The sequence below is a fragment of the Leuciscus leuciscus genome, assembly GCF_965113295.1.
Source record: "Leuciscus leuciscus genome assembly, chromosome: 2".
NCBI lineage: Eukaryota > Metazoa > Chordata > Actinopteri > Cypriniformes > Leuciscidae > Leuciscus > Leuciscus leuciscus.
The window spans coordinates 14,615,893-14,628,314 of NC_138726.1; the positions used below are offsets into that span (position 1 = coordinate 14,615,893).

The 12,422-nt window shown below is 38.4% G+C and overlaps 1 protein-coding gene across 1 annotated transcript in view; it reads left to right on the forward strand.

Moving 5' to 3' along the window:
- arhgef40 (Rho guanine nucleotide exchange factor (GEF) 40) overlaps positions 1-12,422 on the forward strand; it is a gene marked incomplete at its 5' end in the record, with an annotated part of 47,028 nt that overhangs the window by 13,158 nt on the left and 21,448 nt on the right. The window contains 8 exon segments of the mRNA XM_082161942.1: positions 523-621; positions 777-928; positions 1,082-1,220; positions 3,379-3,498; positions 3,655-3,846; positions 6,051-6,548; positions 7,692-8,056; positions 11,191-11,440. Of these exon segments, the coding sequence (XP_082018068.1) occupies positions 523-621; positions 777-928; positions 1,082-1,220; positions 3,379-3,498; positions 3,655-3,846; positions 6,051-6,548; positions 7,692-8,056; positions 11,191-11,440 (1,815 nt within the window).

The window sequence follows — 12,422 nt, forward strand, 5'->3', positions numbered from 1 at the left end:
TTATAACCCTTTCAAGACTATCAGATCTGAAGTCATAGTTTATATAATGAATGTGATATACTTCATTTAAAAAAATACTACTGCACTACTAACCATAATCCTGCGGCAAGATTCACCACCGGAAAAGTTACATGGAAATAGGAATCACATAAATCTTTTAGCGACTTTTTCAAGCTAGGAGAAACTAGCTAGGTAACATTAGAGTTTAGAGTTTGTGGTCCAACACACAAAGAAATGAATGGTAAAAATTATCCCAGAGCAAATATGCAGAAAAAATAGAGACCGTAACTAATGCAATTTTATGTAACCAGTCCATTACAATATATATATATATTTTTTAAATGGATATCTTTGTGTGTGTGTGTAAACTTAGCACTTCGGATAAATATATTTTGAATCTTTAAGTTAAGTTATACTCTTAAAAAGCACCAATAAACGTAAATCTAAATGTTTTAATAATTACCACAAGTCTGACCCAGCATCTGCAGTAGATTAACATGCTCTTCCTAATGCTCTACACAGAGTTTGGAGCAGTTGACTGAGTGCTGTGAGTGCGCCCTCACCCTGCTGGGAGACGCACTGCAGTCTATGGACACAGAACCACTACCTGACAGTATTAAGGTTAAGCAGCATTTGATGGCAATATTATTTGCTGTCTACTTAAAGTGTATTTCAATACTTAATTGTTTGTGTAATATTTGTTATGCAACAATTATGCAGACACGGACAGATTAGTTATTAGACTGTTTCTAATAACTAATTCTATTCACCTTTAGAATGTTCCCTGCAGCGCCGACAAACACAAACAGTTAATGACAAGTATTCTCACTGACCAGCGGCTGACAGAGCTGCAGCAGAGGGGTGGGGCTTGGCTGGCAGGTCTGGCCAATTGGACGTCAGGGTTGGCACATAAATCACCAGACTGCAAGTATGTGTAGAATAGAGAAAGAATAAATAATAATACTGTAAAATTAGTTCACATTTAACTTAGTTTCACTTAAATTTAATCTGTAGTGGACATTTAAAGTTGTTTGTTTAAAATCTGGGATGTTGCTGACGTAAGTCTGCTCTTTGCTTTTAGGGCTGCTTTTGCAGTGACCTCTAACCTATATGACAGTGTGGATGATGCGCTTCACCGGCTGGTGCGTGTGTCCAATCAGAGGGGCCGTGACCTCGAAGCACTGGGGAGACTGGCTACACTTGTGGATAAACTGGACAAGGTACTGTATGTGTGAGGAAAAAGAGAAGATTTGTCAACTGAATATTAATCGGGTAGTAGTTAGGAATTATTTTAGATAGACCATCAGATAGAAAGACATATATTACACCTGTTTCTATTTTTCAAGTAATCCCGAAGACCTTTAATAGCTTGTTAAAATGATGAAGTGAGATCCAGGCAGATGAGCAATGATTTTGTCAGAGATCAAATTTGAATAAGGCATAACATATTTTATTAATTAAAATGTAAAAAAAAAAGTGATTTAAGTCAATATTAAACTTTTAATAGCTAATAAGTTTCAAGATAAGATAGAAAAATGTATCTAAGCATTAATATCCAAAGTATTGTCTCTAACAGATGAAGTTTGTGAAGATCAGAGAAAAGAAAAGCCCAAAATAAGTAAGATATTTGCAGAATGCAAGGAGAGGAAGAAGAAGGAAAAGAAGAAGCCCAGAGTCTTCTGAAACTAAACATTTTGTATGCTATGACTACATAACAGGAAGGGAAAGTACCTACTGAAGTTCTTTCTTTGTACTTATCTTGCAACCATTTAATGATGCAGGTCTTATTAGGTCCAGCATGGTCCTTGTAAGGCACAGGGAATAATGTAATAAGCAATTGTGGTTTTAACACCTTTAAGACCTTTAAGGGAATATTGCAGATCTTGCATTATCTCATGTCTGCAGAGATGGAAACAGACATATTTTGATACCAAGGTACATCACATAATCAATTTTGATGGAAAACATACCCCGGTCAACAGGATGAACCCCTCAATCTTACAGCACAGAAGAGACACAAAAGACTTACATTTGAGAATAATCAAACATCAGAGTACATGGTAGAATATATGTAAATGGTTACAGACATCAATAACATGTAAAAGAATAATCATATAACATAAGGAATATAATAATTAATGATGATTAGATGAATACATTGCTACCAATGGTTAGAATTCATGAAGAAAAGATAATTAATAAAACTTTTTTTATTTTTTATTAATAAATTCAAATATAAAAGATTTTGCATACACAATAAACTGTGTTTGAGTATTGTAACTCAACTCTCAAGGCCCAGAGTTGAATTATTTTGCAGTGTAGACATTTGCTGATTATAATGGGAACGTTCGAGAGAGTCCAGAACAATGAACTAACGCTGATCTGTGGAAACAAACAGTCACGTGAAACTGTGGAAACTTGCAGCTTTGTTGATTATAATGGGAGCTTTCCAGTTTTGACACATCGTGTCACTCACTTGCTTTGAATAACTGTTTTGTATTTTTAAGCTTTTAGTAGAACCAAGCTGACCATTTAGGTAGTGTGTTTTGAATGACTAATGCAATACCTTGTATAACAGCAGTGAAGTCATTCAGAAACGGCTTGTTTTGGATGTGTTCATAAAGAAAATTATAAGATTATAAGAAAAGAATAAATTATAGGAAGGAAAAGTTGACATGAAAATGAAAAGCACCATAAAAGTTTCATGCACTATATTTTTTATGCACAGTCTGAACATGGCGGTTGTTGTTTTTTTCACTGAAAACATCCTCTCACCCTCTTGAATGAGCTTTTATTTATACATTCAGTTATCATTTTTGCTTTAAAGTTTTTGTAATTTATATTTTTTTCATTTAGATACAATTCATTTTTTAGATGTATTAATTTTAGTACTTCTACTTCAACTTTTTTATTTCAGTTAGTTGCCAAGGCAATGCAAGTTTGCAGTTTTTCATGCAATATTTATATTAATTTTAATATTAATATGAATATTTCAGTTAACATTTAAAAAAATTTTTTTTATAGTTAACAATAACAACACTGCAACCAGTAAATTTCTCATTTTGTGTTTAATGGAACAGTGAAAGTAATGCAACAAGAGGGTATGAGGACATTAGGATAAATGATGACAAATAATTGTGAACTATTCCTTTCTTAATGGAAAAAACAACAATTACAAGTTTTCTCATAATTGTGCAGTCCTAATACATGTATTTCATTACAAATGATATTGACTGATTTCTTTCTCTCTCTCTCTCTCTCTCTCTCTGTGTGTGTGTGTGTGTGTGTGTGTGTGTGTGTGTGTGTGTGTGTGTGTGTGTGTGTGTGTGTGTGTGTGTGTGTGTGTGTGTGTGTGTGTGTGTGTGTGTGTTCCTCCAGTGTGAGAGAGACATAGAGCACATACAGGAGCAGCTAGAGGACTATAAACACCCTCCTCTGTCTCTCAGCAGACTGTCACTCAAACAGCACAAGTTTAAGAGCTTCAGAGACACTGCTATGGTCAGTGTGTTTGACAACTACAACTGAAATAGACTTTCATATATGATCTGAGATGCTTCTCATTTTCACACATTTGTTATTTGATCTAGCCATAATCCGCTCATGTGCAGCTTAAAAAAAACGATCAGCTAGGTTTGCATTTGTGTGTGTTTATAGGAGCTTCACAGTGAGACTCTGGTGTTGCTGGCAGAGGTGGAGAGCTGGTCTGAGCTGGATTGGTCTGGTCTCAGAACCGTGCTGGACAAACTCCGTCCAATAAGGGAAAGAGTGCGAGACATGTCTCACCTTCTGTCAGACTGCTGGACACAGCTGGACAACACACAACGACTGCTGTCTACACTTACTGAGGTAAAGCACAAACTAATACACACACACAGGGATCTCATATTAATCTAAACAGGAAACAATATTAAACTATTAACTGTTGTAAACTTGGAGTTAATCCTTTTCCGCGTTATTATTTGATTCACGGAACCGGACACCAGTTATCTTGCTTTATTCGTCAGCATAGGAGAGAAACTTGAGAAGATGTTGTATTTGTGCCAGGTCTATGTGTTCCCGATGTTTCTCTGCCGTAGTACAGTAAGATTGAGCTTATATACACCACTGAGCAACCTTCAACTTCCTTGTAAGGTAGAAAAACACGTTGCTTATGTTTAAAAATGGAACTTATACCTCATGCTTACACACGGTACAATCCACTTTCCATATTAAAAAACTATCTCTCAGTGTATAATAGGGCTGTCAATTTTTCTCTAATAATATTCGAATTCCATTCCTTATTTTATTTAATATTTGAATAATATTCGAATATTAAATGCTCAAATTCATCCTATTATTAATATTTACGACATTACACAGGATCGCCAATGCCAATGCGTAATGTTGATCGGTCTCATATCTTAACTGATAAACTGTGTCAGTTTGTCTGTTATCGCCTTTTGGCGGACAGCTGGTAAGCCCCGTGATGAAGAGAGAGGCAGAAAAGAAGTAATTCTTGCCTGTTTTAGCGGCGGTTCCTCGGACAGATCGCCTAGCTTGTCAGGGTGTAACGTTGTCATAAAAAATAACGTATATTTTTCTCTCCGTTTTGGCCTTCCGTCCACACTGAGACGGCGTTTTTATTAATGAAAACGAAGCTTTTTTGAAAACGCACTCCAAAGTGGATACATTTGAAAACGCCGTTTTCACGTTGTAATGTGGACTGTGAATCAAATTGTCAGGAGTGGCTCCCCTCCTTGTGTCCGTTTCCGTGGAGACATTGCTCTCCGCGATTTTTGTCGACAGTATTGTTATGATGCGTGGATAACGTGCACAATTGTGTTACGATTCAAAAACTTTATTGTTCATCAGACGAAACAAAAGCATTTAATTTTCACATGCGTAAGCCAAGGCGGCGAGAAAGGCAAGATTGCATAATAAAAAAAAATATATATATACATAAAAAAGCAATATTCGAATAGGAACTTCAGCATTCGAATAGTATTGATTTTTATAATATTCGAATTATATTCGAATTTCGGAATTCGTTCCAACAGCCCTAGTGTATACATTTGTGGTACATTTGCATCAGTTGAAAAAACATTCCTTTCCTTGTAAAGAACATGCCAATTGTACACATTTAATGTATCATCATCGTCATTGGAACATCTCTGCTCAGTGAACGTTGCATTGCACACATACCTCTTAGCAATATATATAACTCTCCCAGCTCCCCTCCTTGTGTCTAAAATATGATCCTCAAACACGTGTCCATGCAATCTATAGTCTTAATTCATGCATTTTAAACTTCATAAGATAATACAACTGATTATGAATACTAATAAAGAATAATAATACAGATACATAATATTAAATAATGAAATTATATTAAAATATGAATTTTTAGTCTTCACTGTTTGCCAATGGGGTAAGAGAAATAAACTCACTGTTGGCAATGAAAATAAATAAATAAATGATTGCATGTTCCAGCTCTTCTTATATGCAATTCATCTACTCAACTTTAATCTTTAACCAAAATGTCATAACTGGCTCTTTTTTGCTATGCAATTCCACATAATTAGTTTCTTTAATTGCAGTTGAACCAATTAATTAAGTAATTTAGACGCTTGCAATTTCTGCTTCATGCTAACTTAAATTCAAGTCTTAAAACAGTTATCTCACAGTAAATTATGTTAGTTAATCAGTAAAAATACTGATTAAAGGTGTGCGGTCACATTTATCATTGCTCTATGAATTTACGTGGGCAAAATCCAGGTATTTCAATAGGAATCTGCGCAATCAGCGTTTCGAGTGAGGGTGAAACATTATTCACAATGGACCTTTTTTGGCCGCAAAATATCACCTAAATTTCGTTAGTGTGACTGCACCTTAAGGAAATTATTGTTTTTTTTTGCAGTGTAGAAGCATTTACTTAGGTGCTCTCAATTGTTTGGATCCCACTGTATACCATTACTGCAATATATAATACATTTTTGGTTTCCTACATTCCGTTCCTACATACACACACTTTTGCCAGTAATCATGACTACATCTCCATTCCTCCCCTGCAGGCATCTCAGTGGTGTGATGTGGTGTCGTCCTCCTCTCCTTCCTCTTCCTCGTCCTCTCCTCTCTCCTCTCTTCCTCCTATCCCTCCATCACGTTTCCAGGACGCTCGTGCTCTTGCACTGGAATTGGGTGGAGGGGCTTTGTTGGACCTCTGGTCTCAGACTCTGGAGCGCTATCAAAAAACACTGGCTCAGTTTAAGAGCCGAATCCTGCAGGCGGAAAGAGGTTCGTCTTCAGCCCAGGGTCAGGAACAGGACTCCGGGGGACGAGGGAGGACTCCTGCCCCCAGCACCTCCAGCTTGGGGGATTTAGAGGGCGAAATCGAGCCGGACTGGTGCCCTGGAGGAGAGGGGGGCATTCAGTCCTGGGGTTCACTGGCGTCTCTCTTCCGCCCACAAAACTGCTCAACACTCAAGATTGGAGAGGAGAAGAAGAAAGATGGGGTGAATCCAGGAGGGGGAAAGTTTCTGCAAAATCTGCTGCACCCAGCCAAAAAAAATGTTAGTGTTTTAGAATGACAGAGTTGCAGTCATGTTCAACATCCAAAATAAACGTTTTTGCTACTCTTGTCAATGAAAGGTGAACTGAGAAAACCATCAAGAAAAACACCAAGCAACACCCTAACAGCTATCTAGAAACTCCCTAGCAACTACATAGCAACACCCTGGGAACCATCCATAATGCTCTAACAACCTCCAGCAACACTATATCAACCATCAGGACCCCTAACAACTGCATACCAACACCCTAGCAACTGGATACCAATGCCCTGGGATTCACCAGGACCCAGGACCCAGAACACCCTAGCAACCATCAGAAATACCCTAGCCGCTGCATAGAAACTCTCTGCAAACTGCACAGCAACGCTTTAGCAGCCGTATATAAACACCCTAGCAACTATCAAGCAGCTCCATAGTAACCACCAAGAATACACTAGAAACTGCCTAGCAACACCCTAGAAACTGCAAAGCAATGGCCTAGTACCTATTTAGCAACTCTGTGAAACCATCCAGAGCACCCTAACACCCACCTAGCAGCACCCTAGAAACCATCCAGAACACCCGAGCAATTGGGAACACCTTGCATAGGAACACCTTAACAATCACATACCAGTGGACTGGGAAAACACTCTAGAAACTGCTCAGAAACACAATAGAAGCTGCATAGCAATGTCCTAGCAACCTGATAGCAACACCCTAGGAATCAAGAACACCTTTACAAAAAAATAGCAACGACCTAGCTAGTACCCAAAACAAACTGCATACCAATACCTTGTTAGCAATAACTTTCCCTTGGAAACTCCCACAGCACCCTAGCAACCATCTAGAAACTGCTTAGCAACACCCTATAAACTGCATAGCTACTCCCTTGCAACTACATAACTAAACCTGGGAACCATCCAGAAAACCATAACAACCATATAGCACCACCCTAGCAACCATATAGAAACATTCTGGGAACCATTTAGAACACAGTAAAAATCATATACCAATACTCTTGCAAACACCTAGAACACCCTAACAACTTCATAGCAATACCCAAGCAACTGTACACCAATGCTCTGGGATTTTTTTGTGTGTTTTTTTTAGGTAAATTAGATTTTATGTTAAAACAAATAATTACATGCAATTGTCCTGCTGTAGCCCACAGATGGACCACTCCCTCCAAAACCCCCTCGCAAGCGCCATCCCAGTTTTGACCTTCAGGCTCTGCTGGCCCCGCGCCGTTCAGCCGCCATGTCTAAACCTGCTGAGTCCACATCGGGTCAGTCTTCTCCGCTATCCTGGCTGGGCCGTCGGGTTCTGACAGATCCCATCCTTACGGCGGGAGTGACAGCAGCGGTTCCAGGATGGAGGGATCCTACTGGAGGTGGAGGAGTGCTCATAAGAGGAGTGGAGGTCAGCAGTAAAGAAGTGGCGGATCATACTGGCTTCACACGCCAACATGTGCTTCTCAGCCGCACTGAAAGAGAGACAGGGGTGGAGAGAGCAGGAGCAACCGCACAAAGGTGTGTTCGTGGCAGGTTTCTCTTCAGAAATGTTTTCCCAAGCAACCACATAACAATGCCCTTGGATCTACACAGAGCAATCTAGCAGCTATTTAAAATTCCCAAGCAATCTCCCCTAGGAACCATCTAGAATTACCCTGGGGACCTCCCAGAGCACCCTAGCAGCCATCAGGTTCTCCCTGCAAACTGCATAGTAATGCACTAGAAAATGCATGCCAGCACTCTAGTAACTCCCTAGCAACCACTAAGAACACTCTAGAACCTGCCTAGCTTCACACTGGCAACTGTATAGCAATGCATTAGCAACCCCAAAAACAGTTGTGGTCCGAATTAATGGCACCCCTGGGTAAATATGATCAAAAATGGCTGTAAAAAATACTCTTTTGATCTTTCATTTTAAAAAATCGCAAAAATATAACCTTTCATTGAAGTAAAATAATTGAAAGTGGGGGGTAAATCACATTATAAAATATATAGTTTTCTCCAAAAGACGCTGGCCATAATTATTGGCTCCCTGTTATTAAATACTTTTTGCAACCTCCTTTTGCCAAGATAACAGATCTGAGTTTTCTTCTATAATGCCTGATGAGTTTGGAGAATAACTGACAAGAGATCAGAGACCATTCCTCCATACATAATCTCTCCAGATCCTTCAGATTCCCAGATCCATGTTGGTGCTTCTTCTCTTCAGTTCACCCCACTCATTTTCTATAGGGTTCAGTTTAGGGGACGGTCATGGCAGAAGCTTCTTTTTGTGCTCAGTTACCCATTTTTGTGTTGATTTTGATCTTTGCTTTGGACCGTTGTCCTGATGGAAGATCCAACCATGGCCCATTATAAGATTTCTAGCAGAGGCAGTCAGGTTTTGATTTTTGATCTGTTGGTATTTGCTAGAATCCATGATACCATGTATCTGAACAAGATGTCCAGGACCTCCAGCAAAAAAATAGGCCCACAACATATAAGATCCAGCAGTATATTTAACCTTAGGCATGGGGTACTTTTTATCCCTGTTAGCACCAAACACATCTGGTGGGTTTGCTGCCAAAAAGCCCTTTTTTTGTTTCATCTGACCTAAGAATCCGGTCCCTTTTGACGTTCCAGTCATGTCTGACAACTGAATATGCTGGAGTTTATTTTTGGAGGAGCGAGGAGGATTTTTCTTGAAACCCTCCCAAACAACATGTGGTGATGTAGGGGTTGTTTGAAACAATTTTAGGCTTTCTGACCCCCAAGACTCTCTGCAATTCTCCATCTGTGATCCTTGGAGTGTCTTTGGCCGTGCAAACTTTCCTCCTCACCGTGCATTAACACAATATAGACACACGTCCTCTTCCTGGCAGATTCGTAACTTCTTTAGTTGATTGGAACTTCTTAATTATTGCCCTGATTGTCAAAATGGGGATTTTCAATTCTTTAGCTATTTTCTTATAGCCACTTTCTATTTTGTGATGCTCAACAATCTTTTGCTGCACATCAGAACTATATTCTATGGTTTTACTCATTGTGATGGATGTTTAAGGGAATTTGGCCTTTGTGTTTCCTCATATTTAAACTCCTGTGAAACAAGAAGTCATAGCTAGACAATTTAATTTTCCTAGTCACCCTGGTGTGCTAAATAAAGGTAAATATTAATGGGACTATACTTCAGAGATATTTTACTCGTAAAAAATTCTAGGGGTGGCAATAATTGTGGCCAACCTGTTTTGGAGAAAAACATTTATTTCATAATGTGATTTCCTCCCCACTTTCAATTCTTTTACTTCAATGAAAGGTTAGATTTGAATGAAAAATCAAAAGGATAAACAATGCAGATTTATTTTTTACAGCCATTTTTGATCATATTTACCAGGGGTGCCATTCATTCTGACCACCACTTTATGAGTTTCTCTTCAAAATTCACCTGACCAAACTACTTTATCAGAATTTTCCTTAAGGAGCTAAATAACATCTTAATAATAATAATATTAATCTCGAATAGATAAAGAAACTGCAAATTTGTATTATTATTATTATTATAATAAATAACATCTTAATTCCAAGGCTGTCAGTTTAATGCCGTCACTTTGTGTTATTATTTTATGTTATTGCCCCTAAGGCCACAGACCTCACCAGACATCATGGTAACGTCCTAAATAATGTACCCTCCTATTGCGTTTGATTTTTCAGGCTGTTTAAACTAGTTATTTCTTTTTGAATTTTTGTGACTTTGTCATTTAGGGTCATGAATGTGCATGCAAAGTCTTGACACATAGATGTGTTTTGGAAAGGCTATATAATATATATTTTGGTTACATGGAGTCAAAATAACCCCCAATAAACCAAAAAAAAACTTTATTGTAACTCGTCAAACACTAAAATATGAAATACATGAGGACTTATGAATTTTAAGACTCAAAGTTTACTTGAAATTGTGACTTGTCTTCTGAATCATCCTTAGAAAATTTGCAGTTTCTTTATCTATTCAAGTTTCACAAAAAAAAGAAAAAAAAAAAAAGGAAAGGAAAGGATACTTTTGGTGTGAGAAACCCATTTTACCCTCACAAAGGTTTGAGAACCAGGCATAAAAAGGCAGAGGCAAATTACACCAAGTACAATATAGAAATAGATGGAAATTATAAAGTTTCTGCATTTAATTTTTTCATCTCTGACAAGCTGCAATCAAGGTTTTTCTTTTTTACATTGATCTTTAGTGTAAATGTTAAGATATGAATATGAGTAGGGGTGGATTTGTATGCATAGATTGTATATGTACATATGGGAATATTATTGTTTTATATTTTTATGTATATTATGTTGTGTTGGTGTCCTTGTGTGTGGTGTATAGTGAAGCCAAAGACAAATTTCCACTTGTGGACAATAAAGAAACTAAACTAAACTAAACTAAAACTAAACATTTAATAGTGTAAATATTTGGCAAATTGCATGGAAACTAATTGTCAATTTGACTGCAACACAAAGGGAGTACCCATATTTTTAAAACAACAGGGGGATAAGATCAATGACAAATAAGGCATTCCAAGATCAGTTTTCATACTAGATTTTCAAGAAGAAATCTCTTTTAAACCATTTTTGTGAGTAAGCTATTCTTTTAATGACATCTTTTCCTCACTTTTTATCTCTCTCTATCACAGCAAGCTCTATTTACAGTGGTGTCGGCTGGTCAGCACAGAGAGACAGTATGTCGCTGTTCTTAAAGGTGTGGAGGAAAACTACTTGCCTCTTCTAGAGTCTTCAGATGTCCCATCTACACTGAGAGGAAAGACAGAGTCAATCTTCAGTAACTGGAAGAGCCTCTCTGCCTTCCATTCGCAGTTACTCCTCCCAGCCATGGAGGGCGCACTCTCCCAGACACTACAGCAGACCGATTGTTTTAGTAAATATGTGAGTAACAACTTATATTAGTGTGTACAGCGTCTGTATCCAAAATCGCATACTTTCCTTCTATATAGTTGTGGGAAAACAAAATAGTATGACAAGAGTAGTATGTACTAAATTAGTAAGTAGTATCAGAGAATGTCTAATATAAAGAGAATTGGCACTCTCTGCTTACTTCCGGGTTCTGGACTGGTTGCAGTAACACGTCTCTATCCATGCGGGGGCGCTCGCGGGCGAGTGCAGAATGAATGGAGGTCTATGGCGAAATACCCCTCAAAACCCACTTTTCTCAGGATATAATTTTTTTTCTAGTAATTTAAATGTTGTATTCGAAAGGGGGGGCTAAGATGATACACTTAGCTGAAAATTGCATTTTTAAGTTCACTTATCTGCTCTAAAAAAGCGTTAAAAAATGTGATGACGTCACATATTTTCACACTGCCAGAGGGTCATTAGCAGAATGCTAGCTTGTTCCGGCCAACAACGGCCCAACCTGTAAGAAATCGAAAGGACATTTACATTTACATTTACATTTATTCATTTAGCTGACGCTTTTATCCGAAGCGACTTACAATTGCTATATATGTCAGAGGTCGCACGCCTCTGGAGCAACTAGGGGTTAAGTGTCTTGCTCAGGGACACATTGGTGTCTCACAGTGGATTCGAACCCGGGTCTCTCACACCAAAGGCATGTGTCTTATCCACTGCGCCACCACCACCACCACCACCCCCCCACCGGACATAAGTACTGGTTCATTCAACTTTCGACCTATAACCTATGTTGAACTTGCAAAACCTACAATAAAATCTGAGATTTCTCAACAGCAATCGGGTGAAAGAGACACATTTAGCCGTCTAGCCCCATTGACTCCCATTCAATCTGCACTCGCCCGCGATCACCCCCAGTGGAATTCTAATGGTACTGCAACCAAAATCAATACAATGGGGCTAAATAGGGAGTGCCAAGGCTCTCCGTAGACGGGCTCTG